This window comes from Procambarus clarkii, chromosome 72 (genome assembly GCF_040958095.1).
Source record: "Procambarus clarkii isolate CNS0578487 chromosome 72, FALCON_Pclarkii_2.0, whole genome shotgun sequence".
In the NCBI taxonomy this organism is placed as follows: domain Eukaryota; kingdom Metazoa; phylum Arthropoda; class Malacostraca; order Decapoda; family Cambaridae; genus Procambarus; species Procambarus clarkii.
In genome coordinates, this window is record NC_091221.1 from 8,039,698 (window position 1) to 8,060,457 (window position 20,760).

The following is a 20,760-nucleotide window of genomic DNA, read 5'->3' on the forward strand; positions in this document are numbered from 1 at the left end:
TCTGGCTCTCTCTCTCGCTCTCTCTCTCTGGCAGAGCAAAACTCCTCGCCCAACACCCAAGGAAGGAAGGAAGGTGTCTTCACCATGTAAATAAGACACACGGTTCTATCTTTTATCCTAAAATTATCCTTTTCTCTATTTTATCTTCCAAAATATTTTATGTAGCATCTTTTTTTCGGTGTGTGGGGCAGGTAGGTGTAGGTTCAAACAAAAGAAAAAAAAATAAGAGACCCAATGGCGCCTTCGAAATTTAGGCAGTGAACCGAACAAAGAGGCAGTCTGTATGGTGCTGGGGTGCCAAGCCTCACTGGAGATGGGTGTGTTTGAATACTACTGTATTTGAACCTTCACTAACTCCCTTTTGTATCTTCTGTGAGCTCGTTGCAATGTCAACAACCACAATCCTTGGCAGGCATGGCCCAAGCCAAGGTACAACACATCCATGTAAAACTCGAGCAAAAAGAGCAGAGATGCAACCTCGAAAAGCCCTACCTCCACAAAAAAAAGACACAGTATGTAATAGGTCTTCAGCCACCCCTGATCCAAGCTTAGACCACACAGGCTAAGTTGCAGCATCCAGCAGCTGCTCGAGCTCATATCAAGTCTTTCATCAGGATAGACACGTTTACGTTCATGAATATTGAGACAGTGTTAGCCACTTTCCAGGCAATACAGGCTATTCCAGTATTGACCAATTGACTGAATATGCTTATCAGTGGCTCACAGAGTTCCAATCTGCACTCCTACAAGACTCTACTAAACACTTCATTTGGGCCTGGTGATTTATTAGACCTTGTATTTCTGGCTAACCCTTACTTTCCATAAAAAATTTAAAGTAGGCCTCTGCTCTTTTGTATCTTATATGAATGACTTTCTTTTGTCCTTTTAAATGTTTTACTTTTGTTATCTATTTGGGATCATTATTATACAAATTAAGTACAGTACTGTAGTCTGATAGTAATAATGATTTCCAGTGCCATTTTAACTGTTAGTGAGGAGGCTGTAACCTTTATCCATTGTGGTTAGAGCAAACCAAAGTCAATTCCTCTTCCAATGTATGATCTTCACCTCTGACCCGGCTTTCCCAGTTGAATCAAGTCTCAGTGGGTCACCTTTTTGCATTCCAACAATTTGAGATAACCATATTGTTATATCGTTATATTTATCTGAAACGCTTTGCGTAATAGTGGCATCATCAGTACTGTATGTGTAACTCCTGGCCCCACAATTTTACATTACTTTTGTGTTCTTTGTACATACACTCGGAATAAAAATTTGAATAACTAATACAATTCTTCCATGTAGTTGTAATCTGAAATCTAATCTCTCGATAATCAGTGTCTCCTAACTCATTGCAGATTTCCAAATCATTGATCAGCATTTGCCACTTTAAACTCAAAGCTAGATATTTTCTCACCTATGGTCCTGAATAAATTATGCCCTGGAGGGATTTTATGAAGCCTACACAGAATCTCCCCAATTCAAACGAGCCCAAGCAATATGCAGTACGTAACTATATTAAAATGCAGTTGTTTTACTCGGCTTACATCAGCATAAATTGGAATGTTGTCCCCAAGTAGATAGCTTTATGCACCACTTAATCAAATATAAACCTCTTAAGTCATGTAAAATCTCATACTGTCTATAAAAAAAAATGCTGAATATTACAATTATTAAATTTGCAATCCTACCTTTCAGACCATTTTAGCCACATACTTACCATCATGAATCTTCAGTTAGGGAGTGGGGAAATGGTCAATGAAGAAAATGCATCCTTTTTGTTTTTTACACTTTCATGACTGGCTGTTCTGAAATAGAATGTGAAAACAAATATTGATGAAAATGTAATACAGGGTAAATTTACTTGATCAAATAACTGGTTAATTGATAAATAATTTTAGTGTGTCCTATAGAGCGGTGTTGACCAAACTACACACTAGAAAGTGAAGAGACAACGACGTTTCGGTCCGTCCTGGACCATTATCAAGTCAATCACAATTGACTTTACAATAATGGACTTGATAATTACTGAAACATTGTCGTCTCTTCACTTTCTAGTGTGTGGTTTGGTCAACATTTTTCAGCCATGTTATTATGACTCCTCATCTGCTGTAGAGCAGTGGTTACCTTGCAGTGACTTTGCATTGATTTCAGGAGCTCAACGTCCCCGCGGCCCGGTCCCTGACCAGGCCTCCTGACCCCGCACAGCCACCTCACTACCAAATGATCCTGGGTTCATTTCCACGCAAGTTCAAGTACACTGTAAGTTGCATCCTGGGGAAGGTCATTCGTTGGCCTCGGAAAACCTTGAAAAGCCCAAAAACCTTCCAGTCCATAAGAAAGGGAAAATATTCATCCAACTTAAGGGTAAAATCTATAACCTCAGGTCAACTTCCCAACAGAAAGATTCAAAATGGAAGGGAAAACCAGTCCCTTAACAGGACCAGGACCACCAAACTTATCCCTGGAGGACTAAATACTCTAAAGTTAATCTTATATTCTCTCCCTGTTGAGAGGCAATTACTCTTTTTTCCAAATCATTGGCTAGTATGCAAATCTGCTTTATACCATACATTTTTTTGTGTAAAGAAGTGCAAGTACGTACTTAAAAATACAAATAATAATGTTTAAATGGGTGTTTTATCGAGTCAGAAGTGGAAAAAGGTGGACTTTAGTAAGTCTGTGGGACATCCTTTTTTACCATACAACCTAAATTTTGGGATTTGCAAATTTACATGTACTAAAGCTTACCCCATGGTACACCTCTCAAGAATGGAGATGGTCCATTTATTTCTATTTTAAAACACAAAATACTACAGAAACAGGTAAATGCATCAATTACATGAGAAGCCAAATGACCCCATTTCCTCGAAAAATAACTTCAACACCATTACTTGGGCAGTACCAGCACTATATATATACTGTACTGTACTAATCTACCATATTCTAACGAGGCTACACGGGCCTCTGGTTGAATATATGTGATGTAGAGTATGCAAATATGCACATGTTACTCTCAATGAGGTTGACCACCACAGGTAAGGGGGGGAAGGCAACTATCAGGAGAAAGTGCCAAGCCATTAGGACTATATAGCACCTGGAAGGGATCAGGACAAGGATTTGGGATGGGACGGGGAAGGAAAGGAATGGTGCCCAACCACTTGGACGGTCGGGGATTGAACGCCGACCTGCATGAAGCGAGACCGTCACTCTACCGTCCAGTCTAAGTGCTTGTTCGTGACCACCAACAGGGTCTAGCCTGTGGAGGCTAGTGGGAGTTCAATAACCATAACTGGCTTCCTGGTATACTAGTACAGTATACAGTACCTGAATTTATCCGAGGGTCACCGTCTCTCTAGTAGCCTCAACGGGGACAGGAAGCCGGCAGCTCATGAAACGTCTCCCATTTTTCCCAATGATTTTTCCAGCTAGACTTTGACTTGTAGTCTTGTGCAATTCAATATATTTTATTAAATGTCTTGGCATTTACAGCTTCAGCAGGTAGGCAGTTCTGTATAGCCGAGTACCAAATAACATAATATTATGCAACATGACCAGACATACACCGACTAATTACGTCCAAAATGATTAGAAAACATGGTTAGCTGGAATTATTTAAAACAATTTTAAAATTGAGCATCTCACCGTGACAGCAATGGCATCACTCTGCCCTCTGTGGCGACTAACTGGGTAATAATTATGCCACACCCCAATAGTTAAGCATTTAAATACTGCAAAACATTTCAATAATGTAGATACACGACTCAAATTTTTGCCATTTAACATGATTGAGAGACATTCAAGAGTAAATGAGAGGGGGGGGGTGACCTTTACCAAGCCACCGGCTTCCTGTCCTCATCGAGGCTCCTAGGGTTAGTGGCCCTCAGGTAAATCAGGTAAAGATGCTCACCATCCATGAAAGGGCGCCTGACAGCTGGGTGGACAGCACTTCGGATTCATACTCCTGAGGTTCCGGGTTCGATCCCCGATGAAGGCGGAGACAAATGGACAAAATGTTTCTTTCACCCTGATGCCCCTGTTACCTAGCAGTAAATAGGTACCTGGGAATTAGACAGCTGTCACTGGCTGCTTCCCAGGGGGAGAGGGGGCTAACAAAAAAAAAAAGAGGCCTGGTCGAGGACCGGGCTGCGGGGACGCCAAGCCCCGAAATCATCTCAAGATAACCTCAAGAAGATGATCCCAGCGGCCAAACCCTCGAACAATTAGACGAACACCAAGACCTACATAGCCACCTCCTATGCCCAAGGTGAATCGTCCTTACCCTTCTTCTACACAAGTAATTAACCTCTCACAACACGCGCCTCCAGCCACCAGTCACAAGAGCGAGCCCCCATTAATATAAACTCACATATACACATATGTACAAGCCAGATGCAGCACTACAACATACAGGTCAGTGACACAACTCACCAAAACCCTACACTAATCACATTATTATTCCTTCAAGGCCTCTTCTTACATACTCCTTCTCTTTCTTAAATAGTACACAAGATATTCAAGTACACGCTGAGGAAACATGTGATAGCAGGAGTCTACATAAGCCTCACCTGTTTAAAATAAACACTCCGAGGGAAGCTGAGGCCCACCAAGCTAATGTACCATCATTTTACATCCAGGTTACTTTTAGTATTGAAAACAATAATATTACCTATTTGTGATCATTTTAAATACAAGTCATTTATTATCAATGTCAAAGGAAGCATTTTTAATTTTCTTGTCGTTAAATTAATCTGTGAAAAGATACTGTAGAAAAAGTGAAAAGTTTTTTATTAGTATATGATGCGTATTTAGAGATTTCTTGAATCTAGAACGAAGGTTATGTTCAAGAAATTGTTTTAATTATTTTAATCAAACCACTTACTCTGTTAATTAAACAATACGATAATTCATACACATCTAAAATAAATTTGAATACCTGAAAACTATTAAAGCCAACACGGAAACCGTTGAAACCAAAATGGAAACTCGTCCATTAATTTTTTTTTTATCGTTTTAATTTATATATAGGAATCCAGCAGTATGCTGCTACCCTATAATAATTGACTTGGGATTAATGAGAATAGACCATGAACTGGCTTATGTTCACCTGCTATCCTAATCCTCACGAAAAAAATTTATGGATCGGTCATGGATTGCATGGATGAGTCTATATGTATATGACATATATCTACATGAACTTTTTTTATTTGGGTAATAATTCACTTATGCGGCTTCCCATGCATATAGTTAGTGACGGAAACCTGTAATGCTTATTGAGGTTCCTGGTACTAGGTCGCCCTTTGGGCAGGATACAATAAGACCCATTTGGTGAACAGTTGCATTAGATGAATGGAAACGTTTCTCCAATCCTTCTCTAAAACTAAAAGACACAAAAGCCTCAGGTGTGGACGGAATTCATTCCGAAGTCGTAAAGGAACTGACAGATGAACTATGCCTACCAATAAAACTTTTTCAAAAAATCTCTGAGCCAAGCTAGAGATTTCCCCTCTAAAATTGGAAATATGCAAATGTCCCCTATTTTCAAAAAAGACAGAAAGAGCTCAGCAGAAAACTATCGTCCTATCAGCTTGATCTTACACATTTGCAAGCTAACGAAGAGAATTCCAAGGGAGAGAATCATTCACCATCTTAAGTTTCTTAAAAAATAAATCTTGTCGTCCTAAACATAAATGAAACTTGAGAAATGTGGTGAGTGAGGTACCTCAAAGGTTGACTTTGGGACCAAATCGGGGCATAAATCGGGGCATAAATCAGTGACATGGATGTGGATATTACAAACTACATCACCAAATTTGCAAATGACACTAAGATGACCAGATCACATATCAGAAAATGGAGAAACGACAACGTTTCGGTCTGTCCTGGATCATTAAATCCAGGTCGGACCGATCGACGATCATCGGTTCATCCAGGTAAATCAGGTAAATTATCAAGTCGTGAGACACGATAATGATCCAGGACGAACCGAAACGTGGTCGTTTCTCCATTTTCTGATATGTGGTTTGGTCACCATATCTTCAGCCAGGTTATTGTGACTTATCTTCTGCATGACACTAAGGTTTACGGTAAAGTGAGAAGTGAAAATGATACTGAAGCCTTACAAAAAGATCTCCATGAACTCCACAAATGGTCAGAATACTGGCAAATATCGATTTTTAATGTCGAAAAGGGCAAGACCTTGCATGTGGGGCATAACAATCCACGTCATAATACGAAATTAACAACAGTACCTTACAGCAGATTGATGAAGAAAAGAACCTTGGAGTCAGAATCCATCATTTACTATAAGTTGCTGGTTGATCTCGTCGAAACTTTTAAAAATACTGAACAATTTGGAGGATGTTGATCCAGAGAACTTCTTCAAGAGGTCAGATGTAACACAAAGAAGGAAAAACAGTTTCAAGCTCAACGAGCCACAGTGCAGGATTGAAAACGAGATTGATTGATGGATGAAGATTAAGCCACCACAAGAGATAGCACGGGCATGAGTAGCCCCGTAGGTGGTAGATGTCTGGAGTGAATGTGACCTTTGGTCGTGTAACATCTTGAAGTGTCTCTGGGCCTGTAGAACGAGATTTTTTTTCACCCACAGGGTTCTAAACCCATGGAACCGCCTACCTGCCGAATGGTAAATGCTAAAACACTATTGAACTTTCAAATCCAGCTTGAAAAAATTATCAGGACAAATAAGGGGACCATCGACAAGCCACTGGCTTCCTGTCCTCGTCGAGGCCACTAGAGTGTTAGTGGCCCTCAGGTAAATTCAGGTAATATCGATCCTCTCGCCACTTAGGAAGGTCTGGGCAGATTAATTGGATCGCCATCCATGGAGTGAAGCACTCTGCTTGTCACGGAACTCTCGGGCCATCTCGGAAGTTTTATTTATTTTTGTCTTTAACTTTGATATGCTTTCATTACAGAGAAAATAATGAATGGTTGTAAGAGAATAGTTGATATGTCTAATATTAAGGGAGTGTCATCATTCAGGGACAAGGCATGTTGAACCTCTAAATCCCGGTTACACTATGACTAATACCAGACACATTATGGAATATCCAGCAATAAAATTATCATTTTATAATACATTCTTGATAGACTAACACAAATTCTGCTATTATAAGTACAAATCATTGGATATTAATGAAGAATGACAATAAACATCAACATGAGGGGAGTAGATTAAGGAGTGCGGAAGTAACGAGTGGATGAGCAAGATGGTGGCCAGGCAGTAAAGGTGTCTGCTGCTCTTGACACATCGCTCCTGCGCAATTGAAGCCAATATTTTCGGGCAAGTTTCATGGTCGAACCCAACTAATGGCGAGCTTGAGACCCGGTGGGGATAACCCTGGTGACCCGGAGACAGCCGAGTGATGATATAAACGGTGTAGGCCCAGGAAAAAGGTTTTTTTTTAAGATGGCAGCTCCCCTTCTCTAGGTGGGCTGTGGCGTTATGGTGGCCCGTGAATCCATTTGCTTCAAGGGATTTTATTTTGTGGTGAGGAGGGGGGATGAGAAGGAGAGGGGGGGCACGCCCCCTGTCCGTGGCATACCAGGAGGTGTGTTCTGGGTACTGAATAGTGTAATAAAGGACTAGAAAGTGTATTAAAATGGAAGTGTTTGTGAGGGGGCCGCTCCCAGTAAGGGGGCTGGGTCGAGGCACTTAGTACAAAAAGGTTTATTTTTCAGCGTTTCGCTCATTAATGTTAATTATATTGACCTCCCGTTAATCTATAACAATTGTTGTGAATGTTAGAATGTCCATTGTACCGCCGCTGGAGTCCAAAGGTGTCATATATCGGTTTAAAACTTGTATTACCGTCTATTAAGTGGTTGGGGCACCATTCCTTTCCCTCCGTCCCATCCCAAATCCTTATCCTGACCCCCTTCCCAGTGCTATATAATCGTAATGGCTTGGTGCTTTCCCCTGAATAATTAAAAAACAAAGAATTATAACTTGGTGTATTAAAGGACACGAATTTCTGGTAAAATGGGGGATCTATTGGTCACCCCTAATCATTATTTTCAAGATTGCAGATAATTCTGGCATCATTTGGTGTGGGAATTGCAGAATATTTTGTCACGGCAAACTGCGTCGTGTACGACAAACGCCGCTCCATCCATATAGCAAAACGGATATTTTTGTGTGTTTGAAAGTTGCCTAAATTTTGGATAGAGGTAACTTTCTGGCTAGGTAAATAGTCTTGGGTAAAGTCATACCCAAGACAGTTCTCGAAGGGATTTTAAAAATGGTTTAATTTAACCTAACGTGGCCTAATTTAACCTAACACTATATAAAAGGGTATTTGTGATGGCTTATACAGTGTTGAGCGAGTAAATGATGACATAATATACTAGTAATAGGGCTCAAAAAATATGCCTGGTATTCTGTTTTGTTACAGTTTGTTTCCTAAAGAAAATATGGCCTGGTTTAGTATTTTTTTGCCATGTTAGTGGCAGACATTAATTTGGTGTCCTTGGTATTTACCCAAGGGGCCACTATCTCTCCAGTGGCCTCGACGAGGACAGGAAGCCGGAGGTTTGTCAAAGGTCCCCCCCCACCCTCCCCCAATTTGCCCTGATGATTTTAGCCATTTAAATGTTGGGTTGTAGCAGGGTTTTGGCATATTTTAAAGTTTTGATGAGATCAGCCTTGTCATGTTTGGTTTGTAATGTTTGTGTTCTTTGGATAGGGGTTCCATTAGATATTTTTAACCCTTTTGCTGTGATAACTGGGAATGGCTGTTGTGGAAAAACAAAAAATTGTTCACTATGACAAATTAGTGCACCAAAAAAATATACAAATCCACAAGGGCCGTGACGAGGATTCAAACCTTCATCCGAGAGCATCCCAGACGCTGCTTTAATCGACCGAGCTACGTTTGTTCATTTGATGCATCACGCTATTGTGATTTCTGTATTGCCCAAAAAATGGTTTCGACATCATCGAATGTTTGTCGAGACGTCGGGCCTTCAGAACAAAGTTTATACCTTTGTAGCTTCGGTCATTTGGAGGCCAGGATCGTAAGACATTTTAGTTATTATATATGATAATACTGTTGTAATAATAATATAGTAGGTATAAATATTAAAAGCTTACCATTACTACCACTTCCCATTACTATAACCACTGTCTCGACTGCTACCACAACTTTTATTTCTTATTTTTTTTATACGCCAGCAATATTAAGCAATTTTTCATACTTGTATATTTTTCATACACCAGCAATACTATTAAAAATATTTTTGAAATATCAGTTTTATCACAGTTAATGAAAGTAGATATTGAAGATAACTATAATCTTTAAACTATGGCATTTCAGGTGTGTAGTTAGCAGGTGTGGCGCTGTGGTGGCGGGGGTGAAGGACGTGACGGGGGACGTGACACTGGAGTCGACACGGACGGTGGTGGTGGCGCCACCCTCCCCCACCTCGGATATGTCGGGAGATCATAAGAAGGTGAGAGAGCCTTGCCAGATTTACAGTACCAGTGTGTGTATATGCCATTTCCTTGTCAGTGTGTCTGTCCATCTTATCTAGTCAACTTATCATCATGTTTTGTACTCTGTACGTGGTTTGATATATTGGAGCCATTGCAGTAGGGTAGAGCTAGTGTGGTTTGCCCTTCAAAAATATTTGGATCTTTAGAGGTTCTTTTTTTTTTCTTTCCTCGTATTGGATTGTTTTTTCTATAAAACTTTAGGATAGTAAAAGGTACTAAATAAAAAATTGTATATTTTTTAATGTAAATGTAATTACTGTAAATACTTTTGTTTTTTCCTCCAAATATTTATGAAAGGGTGGGGGAAAATAGTAAACATTTTTGAAAAAACAATTGCTGGTATTAACGATGTCTGCGTCTTGTTTGGATGTCCTGACTACATTTGGATGTTTGGGGTACTATTCAAAACTTTCAAATAATGTTCCAGTAGTCAAGAAGTTTTTTTTTAGGTATCTGGTATACTGAAGTTCGGCCTTTCAAAGTTGGACTCTTTAAGGAGTTAGACAGATTAGATAAGCTTTTATTTTGCCCTTGTTAAATATTTGTTTAATACGGTAGTAAGGTTGTTCTTATTTGCAGGTCATTAAGGGAAGTCCATCGCAGTATGTGAAGTTAAACGTTGGTGGGTCTTTGCATTACACAACAATTGGCACACTCACGAAACATGACAACATGTTAAGAGCAATGTTTTCAGGCCGCATGGAGGTGCTCACAGATTCGGAAGGTAAAAAAATAACTGTGGTTTGGTTTTGTATTACTCTGTGGTTTATATTATGTTATAAATTTTGATACAAACACGTATACTATGAGAAGTTTAACTCAATATATAGAACAGTAATATATATATATATATATATTTTTTTTTTTTTTTCTTGTCATATATTGGTAAGAGATTACTGAATGTTAAAGAATTTTAGGATTTTTGTAAAAATGTTATTTATGAACATCTGGCAAAACTGTATAGTTAGTGCTAATATGACATGTTGATGTATATTTTTTGAGAGAGAGAGAGGTCTATATTGGTACATGATTTGTTCTTTACTGAGCACCATCTCGTGTTGTATGCTATTGTCTCGTATATTTTTTTAATCATTCTCAATCGACTTGAGAATGGTTCAGGACGGACCGAAACGTCGTCGTCATCCCTTCACTTTCTATAGTGTGTGGTTTGGTCAACGTATTTCAGCCACGTTATTGTGACTCCTCGTCTGCATTGCCTCATATAGTTTATCAAAGCACATAGGAAATGGTCCTATGTGCTTTGATATGGGTTTGTTCTCCTCCCATCATCTTCAGCTTGCTCATTCTCTGCTGGAACTTTTTTTGATCCTTGGTTGGGGTGCCCAAGTTCCTATTTTCGGGCATTTCGCATTACATGTGTTCATGGTGGGCTGTCCGCTAGGGGTGGCCTTTCTGTTACTATGGGTTTCTGGGTGTTGTTATTGAGCTTCGTGCTTTGCATCAGAAATGCATTACACTGTGTTCTTTGTTTTGGGCTGGGAGATCACTTTGTTTAGCTGCCTAATGGCTTGCATCTTCTCCAGTAAATTACACATCTGCAAATTTTAGAGAGGAGTTTGACAATTAGTGATTTCTAAGAAATTTCTGTATGGGGCTGTTTGGGTACTGTCATAGTCAGTGTAATGATTTAGGTTGAGGGGGATCTGCCAAGGTATAGCCCAGAAAGGAATTTTTCATTGCATTCATTGCTATATTTGCAACATGACAGGTTGTAGTTAGGGCATACCTCTGTCTTGGCTACCTTGCAGTTACTGTGCATTGGTTTTGGGAATCGATGTCCCCCATGGCCTAGTCTCTGGCCAGGCCTCTTGGTTGATGGTCTGGCCAATCAGGCCATTTGGATGTGGCTGCTTGCAGCCTGACATATGAATCGCATCCTAGTTGATCATATCTTTTTGGAAGTGTTTCGAGAGTTCTCTCTTGAACACTGCGAGGGGTCATCCAGTTATGCCCCTTGTGTGTATTGGAAACTTTAACGGTCTTGGGCCTCTGATGTTGATAGTTCTCGGTACCTATTGCACCTCTGCTTTTCAATGGGGGTATTCAGCACATCCTGGATTGCCTTCTGGTCTTGTGTCATGATATTTCTGTGTGCATGATTAAAACGTACATTTTCAAATGCATTAAACATGTAAAGTTTTCAACTGAGGCCAATTTTTAAAGGTGTCGGCACAAGGCTACGATTTCACTTGGTTAACTTCATGGTATGGAATATTTACTACATGGTATAAATTTAGTTTTCCCCTAATAGCTGTATTGAGTTTGCACTAAATTGTGTATGCAAACTTATCTAATGATTTGTCATCAGGTTGGATTTTAATTGATCGATGTGGAAAACATTTTGGCACCATCCTTAACTATCTGCGAGATGAATGGATCCCAATACCAGAAAATCAGCGGGAGCTACAGGTAAGAGTAATGTTTTTTTATGATATTCATGTGTAATGTTGCATTTTTATGAACAAATCCACGAGGACCATGATGAGCCCCTTTTGCATTTTTATATTTTATAGGTAATTGTTAAATGCAAGAGGTGCAATAAAATTGAACTGAATTGTAATTACATTGGAAAGATAAATGGAAAATTTAGATTAAATTTTGCAAAGGTAGTGTTCATGGTTTTTTTTAAAGGCACTGTAAGAAAATGGGAGATATTATTGATGTAACTATCCAAAACGAAGTGTAACTCACTTGACCAAATGTCACCGAGCTGAGAACATGTTTATTTTGAATGAGAAACCGAATATTGTACATTATTGTTGGATGTGGTGAGTTACTTTACGCGTAAATTAAAGATACTGTAGTTTTTGTCGTTATTTCCAAGCTTCAACTTTGGGCAGCTTTCTGTGGCAGGATTCTACTTGTTGCACGATTTGAATCGGAAGGTCAAGGCAGGTTCCCATTCTACATTAGCATGGGAGGGATCTTCACAAAATGCCTCCTGCTGAATCATACTAGTGTTAGTGAGAGGTCTCTTGGTTGGTTGTTGCTTCTAACTTGCCAGATCTTCTGGTTTGTGCTCTGTGTGAATTGGCAACGAGTAATCTCCTGAGATTACCAACAAATTTTGGTTCCTAGAAACTGTTTCACGACATATTGTAGGCATTTTTGTTTTTGTTTACCCCTTAGATCACAGCTGTGACAAGTTGTCTATGACAAAGCAGTGCAAATATGGTTAGATAATTGAACCGCATTACATGTCATCTGTTGCAATAAATCTTGATAATTTTTGACAATGTTTAGAATTTGTGCCATTTTGGGGGGGGGGGCCTAACAAACCGAGCTAAAGGTTACCCAACCATGGTAAACACTGATTAAAAGTTGAAAATTTTGAGTTTGGAAGTTAATTTAGCTTTTGCCATAGCAGTTAATGAGATTGGTTTTTGGTTTGCTGAATACTGTATCTAGTTATAGAACACATTTTGGGGAATGCATTGTATTCATTAAAAGAGGTTTTGTACCAAGGCCTGAACTAGTTGGCAATCAGTGCCCTGTTCATTTCTACTGTTCATAAATTAACTACAGATTCAATTTTACATATAGGGTTACATATGTGGTTTGATGCTGATATGTAGGTAAAATTATAACCACTTGCATGAATGTTTTTAAGGATATGCATGTTTGATTTGGTCCCATGGACTTCACTGAATGAGAAGTTGGAATCATAGCATACAAAGGTAAATATTCTTGAATACATATGTATTTTAAGTCTATTAAAAACTTTAATAAACATGATAGACTTAATTGTCTGTTAACAGGAGTTGCTGGCAGAAGCAAGATATTACTGTATGACTGACCTGGTGGAGGTATGTGAAGGGGCAATTAAACAACGAGAACCAGAGAAAGATCCTGTTTGTCGTGTGCCTCTCATTACGTCGCAACGAGAGGAGCAGATGCTTATACAATCTACTAGTAAACCTGTAGTGAAACTTCTGGTAAATCGTCATAATAACAAATATTCATATACGAGGTAAGAGTAAGGTAAATAAGTGTGTTGGGTCTGTACCATATATCTTGGATAGTATTTTTCCCTTACACAGTGCTGATGAACTTCCCGAACTTTTGCTCGCAAATTCTCAAAAGCAAACAAATGAAGATGATTTATCCTTCTGCTCTAATGTCTAACTAGGTTTACATTAAATTTTTTAAAGTGGTTTTTGTGAGGCAGAATGGTAGGTTAGCAGTCATGGTATCCTGTTGACATATAGGTGTTGCCTAGTTGTTGCTAAAGGGCAGTTTGGCCAACTTGCGAAGAGCACAGAACTAGTTCCGTGTTCTCTTGCTCAGTGTACCATATTTGGAAGATCCTTCATTTTAGTCTCGATTCGGTATCATCCATACCTTGGTATCGTTCTTATGTCTCATTCTTGGGGAAAAAGGGCTGTTAGAATTATTGAGGTCCTCCCCCCCCCCCCAGGCCAACTGTTGACCTTCCCTCGAGGATGCAGCTCAAACTAGTTGTCAGGTTCTTGGGTGCCTATATACTTCTAGGTGAACAAAAGCATCAGGTGAAATAAAAAAGTTTCCTAAATGCTTTTGTGCTGTTGGAAAATTGAACCCGGGACCTTTTGTCTGTGCAGATCCAACTTGTCCTCTGACTAAGTTCATTCCATCCAGCGGTCAACCCCAAAGACGCATTCATCAATTTTTAACATGCTGTTCATTCAAAACAGGAATTTTCTCATATAAATGATTTTATATTGCCATATTGTACATATTTAGGCACTGGTTAGGTTAGGTGTTTAGGTTCTGATGGGGATTATTTGTATTTGTAGTACGTGGGTGAAGCATTTACAATGTTGTGGTTCGAACAAAATTCGTTGGTGAAGCACCTGTTCCGGAAGTGTTCGAACGTCAGCAGTTGTGAGTTGTGTGTAAACCCTTTTTCATTCATAAACGGGATTTGGTGGGTGCATGGAATGGACTTTTGTGTCTTTGTTTGGAGGACGGGCTGGCAGATTTTATCCATGGGATCAGCAGTACCTCGGAAGCGAATATTTTAGTTACTCTAGATACTTTATTTCTCTCCAACTTTAAAAGTTATCTCGATAAAGAAAAAATATTGAGCCCTTCAAATGTTTCCTTTGGAGAAATTTAGGCCTTCCTGTTTTCTTGCCAAACACATCCTTTTAAAATAAACCTTTTCTAATTTTAAAAATATTAAGAGCCCTGAACTCTGATGACAAGCCTAAAATATTTGGAAGGCAGAATTTTTATTTTTGTTATAAATTTGAACAAATATTTTGTAATTGTAGCATTGTGTATAGAATTTGCATGCTCTACTTGCACAATTGCATGCACCCACACTCTTATACATTGACACGTGCCAACAATTTTGGGACTATTCAAATTGTTGACCAAACCACACACTACAAAGTAAAGGGACGACGACGTTTTGGTCCATCCTGGACCATTCTCGTTGTCGTACCTTTACTTTCTAGTGTGGTTTGGTAAACATATTTCAGCCACGCTATTGTGATTCCTAGTCTGCACTGTTCAAATTATTTGATAATCAAAATAGGACACTGACCCTATCCGCACACACACATTCAAAATATTGTTTAGCATACATAATCTCGGTCTGCATGTTACAGCAACTGTAATGTCAGTAAGACTGTAGTACTACTGTATTGGGTGTGCCTTTGAGAGCCTTACTTTAGATTTATAAATTCCTAAAATTATATAAATGTAAAGATATATTTTTCAATATTTAAATAACGTTTAATTTTTTTTTCCAGCACATCTGATGATAATTTGTTGAAGAATATCGAACTCTTCGATCGTCTATCTCTAAGATTCAGTCGACGAGTATTATTCATAAAGGATGTAATAGGCTCAAACGAGATATGTCTTTGGGCCTTTTATGGACATGGAAAGAAGTTAGCCGAAGTGTGTTGCACATCAATTGTTTATGCAACCGATAGAAAACATACAAAGGTGAGAATCTCCTTGGTCAGTGGGGAAAAATACAGTGTTGATAATATTGTACGGTAATATTGTAGTAATTTGGAGAGGTGTCTTAAATTCTTTGTTATGTGGAGGTCTTTCAGGTGTAATGTTAGGCAGAATTTTGGCTGTAGAATGGCTATTATATGTTGGAACCATCCGATAATGGACCAATTATCGGATGGTTCAAAAGTTTAAATTTCCCCGAGGACCTTCCCATTTATATGCTTAACAAATATAAGCTATTCCACTTTATTCACTTTTTAAGGTAAGATCTTGCTTGCTCTGCATGGAATTGGGAAGAGTCCTTGCTGGTCACCATTTTGTAATGACCTAACAGGAGCTCTTTCAAATTGTCTTGGTTTTGTTTGTGTCTGTATGTACTTGTATATACACTTGCTTTTTGTCTCTGTGAATGTAATTGGCATGAATTCTAGGATTCATTATTCATTTATGTGGCTACTAGTGATTTATAGATCTAATCGAGTTCTAAAAGTGGTGGTGAAAATCCCCAAAAACCCTGCATTACAGCTCAATTTTTTGAGGATGCTCTTATTTGTGAATCTTGAGCTGCTGCAGTAAGAATGATTCACTAAAAGAGAAGTGTACCCAGCGAGGTAAGGCTTGGCATCTCCGACGAGTCTTCAGTTGGGTTGTTTAATAGTCAACCTACCTGCTGACCCGTGGTGGAGGCCAGGTCTAATAGTCTACGTATAGAACAATTCTGCCTAGTTCATCATTGTAGGTAAATAAGGTATTGATGGAGTAATACAGGTATGTATTGTGTATTTAAAAGTATAGTAAATGGATCAACTGTAAATACTGTATAAAGACATTTAGAAGATGGTTCTGCTTCCTAACTGAAGTACACATAAAGGGAAACATTAGAGTTCCGGAGTATGTGGGTAAAAAGGCTCTCGTATAGATTGTCCCTCAGCTCTGTTGTCTTTCATTTATCCCATGTCCATAACTTGTATGTTGAAATTGGTGTTCAATCAGAACAACATCACTGTGATCAGCATTGCCTTCAGTACTTCATGCAATCTCTACTACACCTTATTCCCACTTATTCTGTACTTTGACTCTACCCTTCTGGTAGGCTCTCTCTTTACTGCAAAAATGAACTGTTTACAGAATTCTTTCTTGGTATATGCCAAAATGGTTTCCCCTTGTATTGTTCTCATCTTTCATCTGTGAAGGGATACTGCATGTGAAATTTTGCTGACCTGCACAGTGAAGGCTTATTCTCCTCTTTTTGTTAGGAAACTCTCTTTCCTCAATTTTTTTGTTTTTGTTTTACCATTAAAGTTCATGCCCTACTGCTCTGTTCACGAATTGGTCGTAAACTGCCGATGGTGATGGTTATTCTATTGTTTTTCCCCGTCAAACTTTTCTATACCTCTGCTCCTGGAGAGGAACATTTTCACAGCAGAGCTTAATGCAATTTTGCATGCACTATGCCAGCTGCCTTTTGTGTGCCAGTGTTCTGTTGCACACAGACATCACATCACATTATCATGATGTATCATGGCTCCTACTGATTTTCTTAATGATCTGTTGTTATTGTGGTTGACTGTGCACTCGTGGCTTAAACTCGTACAATAAGAAATCCAATACTGGCTGTTTTTCATTAACGGATTTAAGTTAAATTCTACTGGGTACCCAGTCATGTTAGTATTGCCTAAAATTAATATGTGGACACTGCTGCTAGGAAAGTTGTGTGTGCTTGTCCCATTTCTTATGAAAGATTTCCTTGTTCAGAATTTTACCCAATACTTCACATTACCAGTAACAAACTACAGTACGTGCTCTTAAATGTGATGTATCCTCGTGTTCGTCTTTAATAGCCAGTGAGGTAACTGCTCTGATTAGGCTGTGTATCGGCCACATCGCTTAATTCATTGGCACCTAATGGAACGGTACCCTACTTATTGTCCAAACTGAATTGTCTAAGTCAAGTGTGGTACAAGACTGGTACAGTGTTGTACCACTTCACTGATTCGTATGATTGTAAGTTTTGCTTTCCCAATGTCCCCTGATGAATACAATGACAATGTTGCCCGCCATTGAATTCTTGTTGTTCTCGTATTGGCAGCTTGAGTGATATTTAGGACCTTTTGAATATCCTACAACATGGTGCTAAATAGTCTTGTTGGGCTGATGCTTTTTGATAATTCTTTTAATAGTTAAATTTTTTTGTTTACATTTTGTGACATTGTATTTCAAGTATGTGTTATTCTAGGTGTTATATAATTCATTAATTTTCTCAGGTTGAGTTCCCAGAAGCCAGAATCTACGAAGAAACCTTAAATGTTTTGTTGTACGAAAACCGTACAGGGCCAGATGCTGAACTGATGCAAGCCACTTCCACGCGGGGCGCCGTTGCACCGGTTGTCTGTACTTCAGACGATGAGGAGGAAAGGAGAGGGGGTGCTTGTTCCCAATCTGGTTTGGGCAGACTACGTTCTAACAAAAATAATTAGTCGGCTCGTGAGGAGCGGTAAAAAGAGAGAGTGGAGCAGAGACAGTACTTACATTTACAGCCATTTGGTAGCTACTAACACCCTGTAGTACCTGACGTACCATCGAGGCTACAAAATTCAATTGTAGTCTCTTGAGAAGCTTTGCTCAAACTATCAAAGTCATATGATGCTGCCAATAATAGTGGAGCTTTTTTATACAGTTTTTTCTATTTGGCTGTGGAGAGATTGACAATAAACTCCATCAACTCCTATGTACAAGCTCGTATAGTTATTTACTGATAAGGATACCCTACCTAGTTAAATGTACTGTAAAGGATCACTTCATGAAGTAGATCCTAGCAAGAAAATATGGAAGAATATAAATAAAATTAAAGCACCATGTCAGTTTGTATAAGATTTGTAGGTAAAAGTTGACTGGTGTTTCCTGCAGGTCTTGCTTAATTAAGAGGACATTTTTCTCTGCAATCCACACTCTTTATAACATAAATAAAATATTGGCATTTCCATTTTCAAGTTCAGTAAATATACATTTTTTTTTTTCTTTTTCAAAACATACAAATGTTTTAAAAGCTTGAGGCTTTTTTTTTTTTAAATTGGGTTGATAAACCAGACACTGTTTCAGTATGTTCAGTTTGGCTTATTTATAAACCAGATTAAGCAAGTTTCTCTATTTGGTTTATAGATCATGTCACACTGCTGTAACTTAAGGAGTGTCTTGGTTTGAAATTTTAGCCCAAATGTTTTCCAAGAAGCGCTTCTGTGATGAATATAGTTTAGACTGCAATTTGGGGGATACTGCAACAGAACCAAGTGTGTTCTTGTGTTGCACCCATGGGATATTATGAATTATTGCAAGAATATTTTCATGTAACTTCTCATGATGATGTGTAGGTGCTCTTGCTCGACACGACAGCTGGATGTACTGTACATAGGCAAATGGAGACTTTAGGAAGAGACAATTACTTCCAGACTTGCTCACAAATTTTACATTAATCCAATTTATACAGGGCACTGCTATTCGATAAAGTTCTCTTTATCTATAGCAGTTATATGCCTTTGCTAGGAGACTAATTTTTGTATAATCATTAAATAAACCTTGAAATGCAAGTGTTTTCAAGAGGACCAGATGTTCAATTTGTTTCCAAAGTAATTAGTTTATCAAAACAATATGTTCAGATGCCAAAGTTTGTATTGGTCTCAAATAATGTTAGTACCCATTGTTTTCATAGTTATTCTACATTACAATGGTAGCTCTCTTCGAGCTGAAACTTGTATCCATGTGTTATAGTTGGTATGTAAGGGCCAGTCTTGAAATATTTCTTTTTTTATGACATGAATAACAAATTTATGTAATTAAACACTTTCAATATGCTTATAATTTTATTCCCCTATTTGTGATTCCATTATTTTTGGCAAGTACAGTAGCAATAATTCTAATATAATTTAGTTTAAATATTTTTATTTAACTTTTCTATCAGAAAATTTGCCTGGAAATTTAGGCATAAGATCTGCTCAGAAAGGACCCTGTCTATTGGGTGTGAACCTTTATTTCACTATCACTACTACAGTACTGAAAGCAGCTAGGCACCTCGACATGCACTGCCAAACCAATGTTGTGGGGTAGGGCAGGAGTAAATGGGATCCAGTTGACAGCTGGGAAGGAAGAGCCTCTGAAAAAGGACTACCTTTTGTTACCCCTTACCCAAAGAAAACTAATCATTCACTGCCAGCCAAGATGAAGCCTGAAACTTTTACTGCAGCCAGGACCCATACTCAAAGAGGACGGCTCCAATTTAGGTGCTCCCAGCCACTTGGGGTGGACGGTAAAGCGATTGTCTTGCTTCATGCAGGTTGGCGTTCAATCCCCGACCATCCAAGTGGTTGGGCACCATTCCTTCCCCCACATCCTATCCCAAATTCTTATCCTGACCCCTTCCCAGTGCTATAGTCGCAATAGCTTGGCATTTTCCCCTGATAGTTTAGTTCCAATTTAGGTGCACAGTCCTTGATATACAGCAGGAACCAAAACATGCTTCCAGCCACACTTTGAGAGGCAAAACTAGCAACATGCATAGGGAGTGGCATATACAACCCATAAACTGAGATTTAGAAATGTACCAATGAAGAAGCAGAGGTGGTGTAAAGTTAATTGGGACGCTACATAGTTTGCCCGGCTTGGTGCCTTCTTTTGATAATTATTTACTCGCATTGGGTCGCAAGATAACACATCTGTAAAGAGCAGTAAAAACCCCTAGGACTAGTGACCAAAGAGGGTCGAAGGCTACCACAGATATTAGCCAGAGTTCCTGTGACCACCACCACCTGCTATGGAGCAAAAAGAGGACTAGGGAGCCTACATCCACATCACGGTAAGCCAAATACATAGGCCCATCATAAAGAGACGAAGGTAATCAATTAAAGACTAGCAGACCCCCCCTAACCTAGACTGTCGGGGGGGGGGAAGGGGGCTGCATAGATGTTACCTCCACTAGCTCTTCAGCAGTTAGTGCCTGCAGGTTTACAGCATAAAACTTGTCTCTGTCATCAGCTCAAACTCCCAACATGCTGAGCGAGATGAAAAAAGAAATGTACAGTGGTACCTCGGTTTACGAATGTCCCTTTTTATGAACTTTTCAGGTTACGAGCCTGATTTCTTCAGAAAATTTGAATCGGGTTATGAACTCTATCTCGGGATACGAGTTTGTTGATCCGCGTATTGCTGACCAAGTGCGTGGTAGCACAGCGATTGCGCCTTGGTTTCCCAATGCCTCCCGTCTAGTGACTATCCCA

The 20,760-nt window shown here is 39.1% G+C and overlaps 2 protein-coding genes across 8 annotated transcripts in view; one reads left to right on the forward strand and one right to left on the reverse strand.

Annotated features, from left to right (window-relative positions):
* Window positions 1-4,637, reverse strand: part of Dcr-1 (Endoribonuclease Dcr-1) — a 36,804-nt gene extending 32,167 nt beyond the window's left edge. For 2 of the 3 annotated variants that reach the window (XM_045767481.2, XM_045767480.2), the window contains exons 1-2: window positions 4,569-4,637; window positions 1,721-1,808 (exon numbers count right to left, since the gene is read on the reverse strand). In XM_045767481.2, the coding sequence (XP_045623437.1) occupies window positions 1,721-1,726 (6 nt within the window). In that variant the 5' untranslated portion in view covers window positions 1,727-1,808; window positions 4,569-4,637. The other variant, XM_069312436.1, reaches the window with a different exon arrangement.
* A 2,556-nt stretch (window positions 4,638-7,193) lies between these two features.
* Window positions 7,194-19,341, forward strand: LOC123773661 (BTB/POZ domain-containing adapter for CUL3-mediated RhoA degradation protein 2). Of its 5 annotated transcripts, none has more exons than XM_045767486.2 (7): window positions 7,194-7,309; window positions 9,342-9,477; window positions 10,100-10,244; window positions 11,850-11,950; window positions 13,300-13,511; window positions 15,280-15,478; window positions 17,758-19,341. In XM_045767486.2, exons 2-7 carry the CDS (start codon window positions 9,457-9,459, stop codon window positions 17,968-17,970), a joined length of 891 nt encoding a protein of 296 aa, XP_045623442.1. In that variant the 5' UTR covers window positions 7,194-7,309; window positions 9,342-9,456; the 3' UTR covers window positions 17,971-19,341. The 5 variants fall into 5 exon arrangements, with proteins under 5 accessions (XP_045623442.1, XP_069168541.1, XP_069168543.1 ...); XM_069312440.1 differs by having other exon boundaries at window positions 7,234-7,456; XM_069312442.1 differs by having other exon boundaries at window positions 7,243-7,405.
* Window positions 19,342-20,760: the final 1,419 nt, after the last annotated feature.